The 15234-nt window shown below is 39.2% G+C and overlaps 1 protein-coding gene across 1 annotated transcript in view; it reads left to right on the top strand.

Annotated features, from left to right (window-relative positions):
- PLA2G7 (phospholipase A2 group VII) overlaps positions 1–15234 on the top strand; it is a 34939-nt gene that overhangs the window by 12094 nt on the left and 7611 nt on the right. Inside the window, exons 2-9 of the mRNA XM_004590422.3 lie at positions 3808–3950; positions 7036–7157; positions 7566–7710; positions 9225–9318; positions 11691–11759; positions 12339–12465; positions 13119–13232; positions 14432–14523. Of these exons, the coding sequence (XP_004590479.2) occupies positions 3842–3950; positions 7036–7157; positions 7566–7710; positions 9225–9318; positions 11691–11759; positions 12339–12465; positions 13119–13232; positions 14432–14523 (872 nt within the window). The 5' untranslated portion in view covers positions 3808–3841. The remainder of the gene's footprint in view (positions 1–3807; positions 3951–7035; positions 7158–7565; positions 7711–9224; positions 9319–11690; positions 11760–12338; positions 12466–13118; positions 13233–14431; positions 14524–15234) is intronic.

The raw sequence follows: 15234 nt of genomic DNA on the forward strand, positions 1-15234 counted from the left end.
CTAGGCATTTTTCAGAAAAAAAATGCATTTATTTAAAGGTAATTTCATAACAGATATAGTGACTGACACACAGGTACTCTTTAAAGTATATGAATAGATGAACAAATGATTGAAGGAGTCATTCAACAATTAAATTACTTGTAGGATCATTACTTTGAAGATGAAATCAGAGAGCATGTATGGTAGAGCGGAGAGCAAAGTCTAAATAAATGGCATGCTTGTACCAGAAAGTTCCAAACATTACTTTCTGAAATTGGCCGTATTAAAGCCCTAGGGGAGTAAAAGGCTGAATCTTGGGCCTTCTTTCTGAAAATTGGCATCTGAATGGGGCTCAAGAATCAATATGTGCCCTAGAGCTTCTGGATCATGCATGAGGTCAAACTAGGAACCCTTGTGAGCCACTTCACCTGGCTTTCTCCTTGCTCCGCTATGAGGGCTGGCATTGATAAGGAAGAAAAGGTAGAAAGACAGAGCAATCCAGCATTCCTTGGTGGACACTGAGAAGTCCAGCCTGTGGGGCTCTGTCCCTGTACTTCCTGTGGTTATTGACAGGAAAGATGTGATACATATCAAGGAACAGTGGAAAAGCTACCCTTTGGGTTAATGTTTCACCAAACTGCTGTTAATACCCATATGTGTTCCACTCTGTCCTCCCTTTGTCCCCTCCTCCTCCTTATCCATCTCCTGCACTGGCTAAATGACATCTACCTTGTCCAGTCACAGATTGTAGGCATCATGTGCAGAATTTTCTTAGGTATTCTGATTGTTTTCCTATAAACACTTTCTCTAGATAATGTTATGTGATGAAAAGACAAGCTATGTTTGCATAACAGAGGGGTAATCTTACCAGAGACCCACTCCCGCTGACTGGAGAGCTTGCAAAGGATGCGTGGATCCACAAGGAGACAAGAGGAGGCGTAGACTATTATGGCATGATGCTCATAATGGACAACTCAGAAAAGTTGCCTTCTTTATTTATACAGAAATCATCACAAGATTTTGTACAACATCCAATTGTTTCATTTTTACTTCATTATAAACGAATGATTACAAAAACAATCCTAAAAAACATTATTATTATTTTACATCAGAGAAAATATTTTCAACAAACCCATTACTCATTGAAACCTGCAGTGACCTGCCTGAAGTCAGGAACGCCACAGTTGGCAGCACATGCAGTTACATACTGACAAGTGGTTTACTTATATCCAAAATCAATTGTCACTAAACGTAAGCTAATATTACTTAAAATTTCAAGAGTACAGAATTAACAGGAAAGCTCATAAATGAAAGGAATTTATAAAGGCATATGTCATCGATTCTTTAGTGAATTTTGTAATCAATCATGCATTAATTACCATCACCTTCACCTAGTGCTGATTTAATTTTTTTGTTCTTTCATTAAAGGGCAGTGAAAGGTATCAGGGCAACTCATCCTTTCCACAAACAGAGGGCTTTTACAAGAAACTTCTTTTTGTCTTTATAAACTGTTTTCTTTCCCTAAATATGAGTGCCAATATAAGGTAGAAGTTTTCATAAACTGTTTTCTTTCCCTACATACAAGTGCCAATGATAGAAGTTTCAAACCATTTTCTTGTGAGAGCTCACAATATGTTTCCCTTGGAAGATGCCCCATATATTTTCTGCTCTACGTGGTGGGAAGCCAAAGTGCGTCATTTCATACAATGCAGCAGTTTGAGGCTGTGTGGTAAATAAACTATTTGTGCCTCCACAATTGCCATCTGTTCCAAGATATTATCAAGCCATTTCTTAAGGAAAACATTATTTATATTAGGACAAGCTCCAGGACAAAGGTGAGCACATAACAGGATGTTTGGGGACATTGTGGGCTCAATTGTACTATTGTATAATTTTAGCTGTATGTCATTGCCTTACATTGCCAAAGATGTTTTTATCATAACATGATTGATCAGTTTGAGGTGTTATACCAGTTACAGGAATCATTTCACATTTGCAGAAAAACAACAGCACCCTAGGAGTGGTACTAGTCACACCTCGTTCCATCAGTCCCAACTGCATGGCTTCCCGCATAATCGTGTGTGTGTAGTTTTAATATAAATTGATCAGGGAAAGCCTCAGTGAGAATGTAAAACCAGAGTTAAAACCCAGAGATGAGTTGCCCCATCACTGAGTGTAGGTCCAAAGAGCTGTCTTGTAGGAAGGACATGGGCAAAGACCCAAGGCAGAGAAGGGCCAGGGGAGTTGTCCCTGGTGACTGGCATGTTGTTGGTGGATGGCAAGCACAAGCAAGGTGATAATGATATCAGTAGGAGTCTATTGAATGTAGACTAAGCAGAGCCATAGGTGTTACTTTAAGGACATCTTTCCCATGACACATGAAGCCATCTTGGGTTTTTAGCAAGGGAATGACGTGGCCACTTTTGTTGCTGTCATGAGGATGTACTCTAGGGCACAAGTATAAAATTAGAAAGACCAAGTAGAGTTCATGCCAAAATTTAGGTGAGAGATGGTGCTGGCTATGTCTCAGGGTTTTGCCCTGCCGGCAGGCCTCAAGGTCACCGAGGGTGAGGCAGATGGTGGCCTTTGGCCACAAGAACACCGGAGACAAGCTGGTGAGGAATGTCCGCTTTATTATGCAAAGGTTACAGGTTTTAAAGGATAAGGAAGCGCAGGGCAGGAGGGAGCCTTCCAGCAGACCCCACGCCCACTAAAGATGCTGTAATTGGCTGTATGATAGGTCTATCTCCCTAGCTCCTCCGGTGATGTCGGAGGTCATGTTCAAGTACACTCCCCTTCACCTCATAGCCATGTTGGAAGTCACGCTCCACTGTAGATTGTGCCTCAGGCCATGGGGAAGGTTAGGCTTAAGCCACGCCCTTTAGGCAGCAGGGTGGGGCTTGGGACAGATTGCCCACATGTATGCCATTTCCATCACGCAAAAATTGAAAGGACAAAATACGTATTCAACAGGGGTTTTTTTGTTTGTTTGTTTTTGCTAGTAAGATACTTGCCTTTATGTGAATGCAATACAACTGACAATTACCCTGAGTCTGATATTGTATTCTTTCATTCTTTGGTTCAATAAACATTTGTTCAACACCAACTGCCTTCCAATCCTTTTGTTAGGCACTGGTAGAGACACATAAGATGTGATGACCTCTACTATTCAAAATTTCACTATATGGTAGGATTAAAGTATCTTTAGCACCAGAAACAGTTGCAGCTTCAGCAATATAATCACTGCAGAATTACAATGAAAGAAACAGCCAAAAGGTATTTAAAAAGGCATTAACTGTTTACTATGTGTTAGATATGCCTGTGGATGTGACATTGATGATGATGATATATGGGTGTTATCATTTATGTTTTGATATTAGCCTTTAAAGCTAAACTAGTTACTTGACCAGACCAAAATCTTGATATAAGGATACTTTAAAAAGCAGATGGGAAGGTGACTAAAGGATAGATTTTAGTTTAAAAGTATGTTGACATCCATGCCTATGAAGGAGTGTCCAAAAAGTTTATGAAAAAGTGCGTAATATGAAAATGCTGTCTATGGATTTGAAAATACTTCATTTAATTTCACTTTTTCCTGGGCTTTTGGAGGTACTTTCACATACTGGTTCATAAGTACTATTTCTGTGCACTACAATCTAGCACTGCTAAGGATTTTTCAAGTCTAATGCCTTTCTGGAATCCAGTCTGAAAAGTGCGTGCTCTTTTATTCCCAAATGTGACTACTATCTCAGCCTCACTGATTTGTGAACTTACCTAATGCCTCTTCATTGCATGTTTTTGTTTTTTCTTTTGGTATCTGATCTAAAGAAGGAAAAACCGAAACTGCTGCTCAGTTCTGGAGATGGCACAGCCCAAACTGCATGTGCTTTTCTGCCTCTGCAGCTGCTTCACACTGGTTCATCCTTTTGATTGGTGGGACATAAATTCGATTTCCCAAGTTGCGTTATCAGGTAAGAGATACATTCTCTTGGGATGGAGCAATTGGCCTGCCTCTGGACTACCAGTGGCTTGAGAGCAGTTGCACGTATGGGTTTCAAAGCATTAAGAAATGCTCATGGGGAACCTGTGTTCTCCTAGTGTGCAAAGGGTGGCCTCATTTTTTGCTCTTTCTATCTGAAATTGGAGAAGAGCCTGTGTTTTTTGATATAATGAATGCAGGCAGACCCATATTAAAATACGTGGGAAGCTCCAATTGCAAACACCATGGAGAACGTCCTCACTGACACGTTTTCTCAGTCTAACATTTCCTCTCCCACCCAGGTGGTCATGTAACTGTCCTGGAGCGCATGCCAAGGCAACCATAAGATCTGCTTGACTGGGGATGAAGAAGAGGCAGGTGTCTTACCAACAAGTCATAGTTCTTGTTATATGGAGTGTGGTAGGAGGAGATAATTTAGGCTCTTTAGGATCTAAGGGAAATATTTTTACTCGTAATATTGGGGGAAAAAGCAACAAGTTGCACTGAGGGACTCCAGAGTCGGGGTGAACATGGTCACTTGTTCTTTCTTGCTTTGTGGTAAGGAGAGAAATGAGTGCATTAGTAGGATAGGGTTGCATCCTGTATCTACATTCACATAGAAAATGGAATACTATCTCACAGATGCATTCATCTTACAATGTTTGCCTGCAAGGCATCAGGTGTACACTGGTGACTAACAAAGCTTGATGTCAGATTCAAGAAGTTTACAGCCTTATTGAAATTTAGTTCATTTTTCACGGTACCTTTCCGTAGATAGAAAATAGGTCACATTTTATATAATAGGCAGATTATCATCAATGAGGCATCTTTGTCAGGCAGTCTTTTGTTAGTAATCAGTAAAAAGTCTCAGCCATGTTTTCCATCCCCTTATGTTTAAAATCAATGGAAAGCTGTCACTGGATTGGCAAAAGATTGAGAACATGGACATTTCTATATCATCTTTGATATAGCATTGAACCCAATGCCTATGTAAGTATTTTTTAATTATTATGAACAGCTTTTATATAAAACTTAAAATAGTACTTTCTATAATATCTTACTAAATAAATACATAGAAACTATAACTATATAAGTAAAAAGTCATGCATATGGGCTAAAGACATCCTATTTCTCCAGTGAAAGGCTTAAAGCCATGTCAAGGAATGTGATTTTCCTAACAGAGACAGGATTTGTTTCCAAACCCAAGACAGAATATTAAGAATATTTAACAAATGACCACCACTGAAAGTATGTAACAAGATTAATAACATAAAATAGGTTCAAAAATTCCTATTAAAATAAAACTGAAGCAAAATAGGAAGAGACATTTATAAGTTATGCACCACAACGATATGTCATCTAGAAAGTGGTCATTTGATGCCTTGCCCGGGAGGTAGTCAGATGGGTGTGGGGGATGGTCAGCGCATTGACCAGCCATGGAACCCTGCATGCTCAGCCCAAATTGTGTATCAGGTCAGGTGTCCCAGACAGGGCAAACCCATAACCTCACTTGACCATGGCTGCTGAATGCTGAGTGTGGAGGTCCCTCAGTACTGCAGGTTTGAACATGTGTGACACCCCAGGAAGTCAGTGGAGTTGAAATATCACAAGGGGAGCCTTGTGCAGTATGAAATTGCCATTTGGCCGTATAACTGAATCTCTGTGTCCAGAAGTAGCACAGATTCTGTGGGACTCCTCAGTGAAGTGTGTGAGCCCCTCCCCAACCAGCCTTTACATAGCCACAGCATAGCCGCCTGTTGGTGCAGGAAGGGGGCAGATATCATCCCCCTTGCTGTCCTCCTTGTAGTAGCACAAAACAAGGTCTTTAATGGGAAAGAAAAGTCTTTTGTAAGTTTAAATAGACCCTAAAATGTTCCATTATAGATAAAATGACAAGGAGAAAAACTTGGAAAACTATTTGAAATGATTAATTTTGTCTGGGAGATTAAAGAATGCTCCCATAGAAGATACAACATCCAATAAGACAGATGTCAAAGTTGAATGGGGGTTGGCAAAGGGATTTTACCATGGACAGTAGCATTTACAAAGGTGCAGAGGTATCAGATATAGTTCAGTTTTGTAGCACAGAAATGCTCAAGGATGGGACATAGTAAGGTGAAGAGAGACACATGCAATGCATTGGGCTTCCAGTTCATAGAAAGTCCTTCTTATGGTGCTCAGGAACCTGGGATTTAAATAAATACATGTGAACCTGAAGACCTTTCGACCCCAGAACACAATAGTCCATTTTGTGCTTCAAGTGGCATAATATGTGTAGGCTTCAGTACCTCTGCAAACCACCTTCCCAAAAGATTGATAATCATTTGCCTTTGAAGTGAAAACACTTGTTGATGAAAGTTATTGTAATATTTCATAAATATTGTGGTGAGATGTGAAGGATATGTTTGAAAGGGCCAAGACCCAAGGTGTAGAGGATGATTGGGAGAAATGGAAACTGCCTGATTAGGCAGTCCTATATGTATTTGGAAAAGAATCCTAAAAAATAAATGTTAAAAACTGAGAACTGGTTGAATATAGAAGATTCATGAAAAAGAGGTAGAAAAAATTGAATTAATTTCCAGGTCTGTAGATTAGGGTACAGGAGACAGGGAATTCTGAGGTTGTAGACTATCTCATTGAAAGGTGAGAAAGGGATAGGGGAGATGTCATTTGGGACCATTGGCTTTGGCAGTTCTACAGTAAGAATGTCTGGTGAAGAAACACAATGAGAAATTTTAAACACAAATGTAAGATGTGACACAGAGTTCATGTTTAAGAAACAAACGATTTGGAAAGTTGTCTTTAATATAGCCTAGATAGAAAAAGATAAGGACAGGCTGCACATATTAGATGGCGACAGACCTCAGGGGATGGGCTACCTCCATTTTTCACCCTCCAATAGTACTTTGCACATAGTACACCCTTGATGATTGCAGGTGTTTCTTACCAGTTAAGAAATGAAGGAGGCCATAAATCATGGCCATAAATCAATCATAATTTGATTCCCTTAGAATTCCTTTGGATAGTGAAGTTTGGGTGAAATAGATGACAAATAAGAGCATTAACCTGTTTTTCAGCGTGGATCAATAAAACACAATCATTGATGGCTGCTGCACACTTTGACCAAACTAAAATCCCCAAAGGAAGTGGACCTTATCCTGTCGGTTGTACTGATTTGATGTTTAATTATTCTGACGAGGTAATGTTTTGATGAATACACATCTGCCAAACTTAAGCTCTAATATTCACTATTGCTATACCCCTCTGGAAGATGTTCACACTTAACCTTATACTCATCTGAGAATGACTTGTTTAGAGTTTTGTATGCCTTCATAGGAAACAATTTGCTCATTGAGTCATTCCTTATTCTTTGGCTTTCTCTTAATTTACCTATAAACTCTTTAAAATGTGTCTTGCTTCTATGTGACTGCTCATATTTTGATAGTTAACATATTTTTTATTTCTCTTCTCTTTCTTGTATACCACCACACCTGAAAAGTTATCTGGATGTCTTTGTGAATGATAGAGACATTTGAGTCCCCATTAATGAAATATGCTGTTGAGAAGCAAGCTTACCTAAAAGTGCATGAATTTCTTTCTTCAACAGGGCACCTTCTTGCGTTTGTATTACCCAGCCCAACAGGAGGACCACCATGACACCCTTTGGATCCCAAACAAGGAATATTTTTGGGGTCTTAGTAAATTTCTTAGAACAAACCAGGTCTTTGGCAATATTTTGAGCTTATTATTTGGTAAGATTTCTGTTGCTTCCCATGCTCTAGGTTCCAAAATATGAAACAAATCCTTGAAAATAAGAATTTTAGGCTGCTAAAAACAAAGTAGATTTTCTCCAGTTGAACCTTTTCTGAGACAACAGGGGAAGTGTTTCCAAAAAACCCTGATAGCTAGTAGCAAAGCACAAGTTCTCATTTTGTCTATGTTGCTGTTTGTCCATCCCTCCTACACAAACTGTGGAGATGCAATAATTTGGTGAGAATAGCATGTCTCGTGGTGTAACGGTGACCCTTAATGCTTTGCATCACACAGAGAGAGTAGACACCATCATCACCCTCTGTACCCAAAACAGCAATGTCAAAGCTGGTGTTACTTGTCATAAATGAAGTCTTTACCCTCATTCCTGCCACCTACTCCAGGGACCAGCCTTGCTGGAAAATTAGACCAATGTACACTCGCCACTTCTTTTGTCGGTAGCAGAGGAATATGCACCTTGTCTTTCCCCTGTTTGACCAGATGCTATTCTTGTGCTGATGTTAATTATGTCCTCACATTTCTCCCTCATAACTAGCTGTAACTTTGATTCATCTAGACATCTCCTTAGAGTTTTTTAAAAATTACTTTAAAATATGAAAATGTTAAAACTGCATAAGTCTGAGGTACTTAAAATTAGTAAATATCATCCATAATAGCTATCATACCTGGTCCTCATGATTACGTCTTCATTTTACAACCAAGAAAATGAAACAGATATAATTTCAACTAAGAAGTTGAGAAGGTGCTGTCTTCCATTGTTGAGTCCCCAATTCTGTGACTGGATAGGTATTTTTTATATTACCTAGTTAAAAAAAATACAAACATGATATAAATTTTCCCATTTAACAGAAGAAGAGCCTTAAATTTGTAGAGCTTGAGTGACTTGCACATGATCAATAGCTGGTAAAAAAAAATAGAGCTCTTTTAAAAAAAGATTTATTTATTTTTATTGGAAAGTCAGATATATGGAGAGAAAAGACAGAAAGGAAGATCGTCCATCTGTTGATTTACTCCCCAAGTGACTGCAATGTCTGGAGCTGAGCTGATCCAAGCCAGGAAACAGGAGCCAGGAACTTCTTCCTCCGCACCTACAGTGCTTTCCTAGGCACTTTAGCAGAGAGCTGGATCAGAAGTCGAGCAGTAGGGACATGTAGTAGTGCCCATGTGGGGGTACTGGCATTGCAGGCAGTGGCTTAACTCACTATGCCACAACATCTGCCCTCTGAACATACTTTTAAGTAATAAAAATCTCTATCCTTAAGTTCGCAGCTGGCAAAGGGAATAGGTAATTAATCTATAGTGTCAATAAAGAATACAGGATTCAGGTCTCTGCTTGGTGGGTTCCTAGTAGCAGGCACTTTAGTGATGTTACTACTAATGTATACAAATATAGGATTAAATTCCTTGGGTCAGGATTTTACACTAAGGGGATATAAATTCACTAGCAACAGATAAGTCAGAGAAAAACATTAACAACATTACCATTGTTACCTAGGTTCAATGACAACTCCTGCAAGTTGGATATCCTCTGTGAGGACTGGTGAAAAATATCCACTCATTATTTTTTCTCATGGTCTTGGAGCTTTCAGGTAATGTTGGAAAGGTTGAATAACTTTTGTGACCAGGGACACATTTGTTGTGCAAAGGAAGAAGTAGTAGATTTAGAAATGCATGCTGGCCTCTACCCCGTAGAAGATGCAGACCTTTAAGAATTGGCCGTGGTAATTGGCAGTTTAGCCCTGTCTTGAACAAGTGAACAGTGAGCAACACTGAACAGTGCTTTTTGTTTGTTTTGTTTTGTTTTCATCCATCTTTATAGCTCCTGTGAATTTACCTTACAACAGACAGAAGAGGATGCAGGTTTTCTACTTATTGTCTACTTATGATATTCATACTCTCTGAATCACCCCATGTTAGTTCCAGTCTTCTGAAAAATAGTGAAATTGGATTGGCTATGGAAGGTATTTGAAGAGGAGGAAGAACAGGAAAAGATAGGGAGACTCTTCAGACCATGATGTGTATTGGATATCTGGGAAAGAAAATGAGGAAGGAAGGGTGGGGGTAGATTGCAGCACAGATCTCAGAAAGACTGTGCCATACCCCTGGAGGACATGCTGAACCCAAAGATGCTTGTGAAGAGAGTTGCACGTCTCAAAGGAATGGGCCTAGCTCAGCACCAAGCTGTGCCAAGACACTGAGAATAGCTCACAGGAAGCTTGACTTCCCTTTAAATGTTGTTGTGGATCGCAATGGATGTTTTTTTTGTAAACTGTACTCTGCAGCAAAGTATTTGAGGAGCACATTTTCACAACATGTTCTCCCCTTGATTACTCCAAAGTCCCGATAGCTTCCCCTTTTTGCAAGTCAGGGGGTTTTATGACTCAGAATATGAGTTGGGAAGAAGTTGGATAGTACGTGAAATTTTTTAAAAAATTATATATCTTCACTTCAATCATACTCGAACCAGTTATTTGATTTCTGCTGCACTAGGGATGGGCAAATTAGAATCCAAAGGCCAAATCCAGCTGCTGCCTATTTCTGTAATATTTTGTTAGGGCACAGCTGGTCTCATTCATTTTTAAAATGTATTTTCTGTTCTGTTTCTGGATTACAACAGCAGAGTAGTGGTTACAAAGACCGTGTGGCCCACAGAGTTAGAGAAAAATTTACTCTCTGGCCTTCAACAAGCAAGTATCCCTGCACTGTACCACTAGACCTCTCCTGCATAGATCATGGAACTGATGTTAAAGATACAGTTTCCAGCCACTTCCTTTGATTTTCTGCAAATATCTTCTCTAGAACACACAATAAGAGAAAAAGATTATGCAGAATGAAGATGTAGAAAACAGTGTAAATGCAGGCTTCATTAACATTTTTAAGCTTCTTTGCTGAGTCCAGTCATTAAATAAGAGTTTACATGTGTTAAGCATTTATCTTGGTTCAGATACAATTATAACTACTGAAAATGTTTTAATTTGCTTGAACCTTACAAAGGAGGTGCCATACTTCCATAGTATCACCTTTTTACAGATTAAAAAAACAAGATAGAAAAATGATAAGTGACTTTCCTAAGGTTCACAACTAATCTATAATAGAACTGGGACCCAAAGTCAATGGGCAGATGGCAGGTCCAATCCACTTACTGCCACACTGTAATTTCCTCTTTCATACCATATCTTATCAGAACACAGACTTTATTATTCATCCCCATTGTAAGAACAAATATTCATGATCACCTACTATATCTCTCGTAAGTGGCAAACCCCAAATGGGCTGAACATTTATCTCAGCTGTTAATTCACTGCTGAGACACTCACATCTCATTGAAGTGCCTATAATATCTGTCTGCTTTGTCTCCAATCCAGTTTCCTACCAAAGTGCACCCTGGGAGGCAACAATGGTAGTTGGGTGCTTAGGTCCCTGGCATCCATATGGCAAGTCTGGATTGAGTTTTGTGTTTTCTAACTTCAGCTTGACCCATCTAAGGCTGTCTCAAGCAGTTGGGGAATAAATGAAAAGATGAAACATCTCTTTCCCTCTCTCTTTTCCCCCTTCCAAATAAAATGAAGATAACTAACTAAAACTCGAAATTCCCAAAGGCCTTATTTATAATCCCTGGAGAAGGGTTTCTCAACCTCAAGCAGTGTTGGCATTTTGCACGAGGTAATTTCTTGGGGTGATGGGGAGGACTGTCTTGCGTATTGTAGAATGCAAAGCAGCCTGCATCTCCCCTCCAGATGCCAGTAGCACCTCCCTTCATTTGTGATGATGAAGATAGCTCCAGATATTGTCAAATATCCCCTGAGGAACGAAATCTGGTTTCTTTCAGAACCACAGATCCCCACTGTGCGCTAGGCACTACCACAGTGAGAAAGGAGCCTCCATGCTCCCAGTTGCATTATGTGACCCAGCCTTGTAATCATGACTCGGGTTGTAATGCCTCCCTCTTTGTGTTTCGAAGGACAATTTACTCTGCTATTGGTGTTGACCTAGCATCTTACGGATTTATAGTTGCTGCTGTAGAACACAGGTATGTTACCCAGCATAACTATGCTTTAGCCAAACACAGAATCTTAATGCCCATAACTATACTCTTTCATAAAACTTTGTGCAAAAGTTGACAGAATTTTCGACTGTGATAGCATAATGCAAATATGATGATGTGAGTTGGAGTGTCAAGACATAAAAAGCTAGCGTGTCTGGACAGCTTGTATGCCATTGCCATGCTAAATATTTTCATATGCCATAATATCTATTTAGTTTTAAGAGCAACCCTATGACAACCCTGTGAGTGTGAAGGAGAAGAAAAATGATGGTGGGAAAGATAATTTGCCAAAAGCCATACAGATAGGAAGTGGTCGTGGCTTGATTCCAGAGACTGATTTTTCAGCATGGCTAATGTCTCCTTCAAAGACAAAGGAATAGATTTTACATACAACATGATAGTAGAGAATAAGTTCCTTTCCCAAGAACTGTGCTGGGGTCCTCTTTAATTTAAATCAACATAGAGAGGAAGAAGAGAGGGAAGTGGAGTTCAGAGTTGAGGATGATGGGTTAGAGATAGAAGGAAAGGAATTTGTGAAAGTAAATAATTTTCTTTGTATTATAGAGATGGATCTGCAGCTGCAACCTACTATTTTAACAACCAGTGTGATGCAGAAGTAGGAAACAGATCTTGGCTCTACTTTAAAACCCTAAAACAGGATGAGGACGAGAAAACTACACGAAATGAGCAGGTACATCGCAATGAGATGAGAGGTGGCTTGGTGACCTAAAAATGTGCAAAATGGTGACATTTGTTCAAATTCTTTTAACTATGGGAAGCTGTGCTCCTAGCTCTCCTGTTCCCCATTACCAAAAGAACTGCTGGAAGATTCTTTGAGTTAAAAAAATTCCAAGTGAAACATTTGGTAAAAATAAGGCAAATACAAAAATTCCAGGGGAAGCCAGTAAATGTTCAGAATTCTCTTGTGTTAAAGCTTCAGATTTTAGGATCCCAAAAGTGCTAGAGAATAAACTATCAGGCTGCTCTTTAGAGAGGCAATATATTATAGCATACTACTCCTTTGTAGTGGGTGTTTCACTTAAGTTATTGCATCTAACATGCCCTATAAGCTTCTGAGGTAGGTATTATTATTCAATAAATGGAGAGGTTGATGTAATTATATAAAATCATACTGGTGAGCAACACAGCTAAAAATTGGGTCAGGATATACATACCTGCAAGGCTGGAGCCTGGGTTGTTACACTACTTCATACACTAGTCACTCATCACTTAACAGATGCCACTTCATAACCAGCTACTTTTCACATATGTAGCCCTTTCAAAAACATTACATTAATTGTTCCAAATTTTTACTTTCTTGTATCCTTCTAATAATCATACTAGGTACGGCGAAGAGCAAAAGAATGTTCCCGAGCTCTCACTTGGATTCTTGACATTGGTCAGGGAAAGCCAGTGAAGAATTTATTGAACATAGGATTTGATGTGGGGCAACTAAAGGTGAGCTTTAAAAACGATATTTTACATTGTACCTGTGGCTCTTTCTTGCTTTGTTTTTTGTTGGCTTAACTTTTCTACTGTCATGGAAAAAAGACACAAGAAACAGTTCAAACAAAATATAACAATAATAAAGACTACATTAGGTGGAACTATATGCAAAATTGCCTACAGTCAATTTTGACCTTCAAAAATGGCAGTTTCTTATGGTTCAGCATAATACTGTTTATAGAAATATGATTTCTTGAATGGCTTTCACATGTCTTTGAGTTTGATCTTCAAGTGGTCATGGAAAGTGTTGGGTAGGGTAATGTTCATGAAAAAAATTGAATGAAGAGAGAAATAACAGACTGAGGAGAGACTTGAAAAGTGTGTAAAGTACAAGGAGTAGAAGGAACTGGAAATATTTCAAGTTGAAGAAAAGATGTTCTGTTCTCAAGCTGTAGTGAGGAGTTTGTTGTCTCTCAACCAGCCACTCTCTCTTGAATATCCTTGCTTTTGTACCTGTCCTGCGGCCTGACACAATTTTTCCCTCATTTAACTCCTGGTTAATCGTAAAAACTCAAGTCAAGGATCACTTCTTCCAAGGACTTTTGTAAGACCCCAATGCCTACCCCTGGCTGGGTTAGGGGTAGTCCCAGTTATGTGCCACTTGACACCACTGTATTGCATTGCAGCATCTTGGAAAATACCATGTCTGACACTGAGCAGGTAGTCAATACATACAAAATAAACAAACCACTCAAGCTGGAGTGCAGAGGGGCAAAAGTCAGCACTGATGCTTACGTCGTAAGTATAGGTGACTAGAAAGATCATTAAGTTTCCTTACGAACTTTTACAATGTTTTATATACATAATAATACATTCCATAGACATATGATAGCACTTTGAAAAGCTCATGGAAAACACGTATTTTCAGAAACCTGTGGTTATAATTTGAATCTTTTGCACCAAAATAAACTTGGTTTTTCTATAAGCTTTTTCAAGTATGTTTAGATGTTTATGTAGGTGTGGATAGTATGTGCATACATGTCTACATATATATAGGGATGTATGGTTGTATTCTATTTTGTAAGTAATCAAAATAGATCACTGAACTATGCCCATGAAATGAATAATTATAAGATTGACAAAATAATTTTATTTATTCTTTTAACACCATGTGAAGTAGTCACAAATGTGTACTGTGCTTTTTCACATAGGACTCTATCGATAGGAATAAGATAGCGGTAGTTGGACATTCTTTTGGTGGAGGAACGGTGATTCAGGCCCTTAGTGATGACCTGAGATTCAGGTAAGAACTGAAATCAGAGCAAAGCTGGAGAGCACACAGGAAAGTATGTAGTGAAAGCAGAGAACTGAAGGCACATATGGGATACTATTTTTGATCAAATTCTTAGTGAAGAAGAAGGAATTCTTCAACAGTAAGTCTCTGCCTCCACAGGTGGACAGAAGCCACCCGTGTCTCTAGATATTCAAATCTCTCACTACCCAGTTATTGAAAACATGCACCATCCCATAGATCCTCTCTCATTATTCTTATCTGTTCAAAGGCTTAACATTGTATTCAATTATTACAAATATAGTCTTGTGTAAGTTTTTATGTAACATTGGTTGAGTAAATAATACTGTTCACTGATGGTATTTCCAGATTTTCTTAAAATGCAAGGCCCAACATGGTAGCCTAGAGGCTAAAGTCCTTGCCTTGCATGTGCTAGGATCTTATATGAACATATGAACACTGGCTCTAATCCCAGCAGCGCCATTTCCCATTCAGCTTCCTGCCTGTGGCCTGGGAAAGCGGTTGAGGATGGCCCAAACCCTTGGGACCCTGCACCCACATAGGAGACCTGGAAGAGGCTCCAGGCTCCTGGCTTCAGATTGGCTCAACTCCACCTGTTTCAGCCACTTGGGGATTGGACAGATCTTTTTTTTTTTTCTTTTTTTTATTAAATTTATTCATTAAGTACATTGTGTTGTAATTTCATAGGAACTGGGATTCTCC

This window comes from Ochotona princeps, chromosome 1 (assembly GCF_030435755.1).
Source record: "Ochotona princeps isolate mOchPri1 chromosome 1, mOchPri1.hap1, whole genome shotgun sequence".
Classification (NCBI taxonomy): domain Eukaryota; kingdom Metazoa; phylum Chordata; class Mammalia; order Lagomorpha; family Ochotonidae; genus Ochotona; species Ochotona princeps.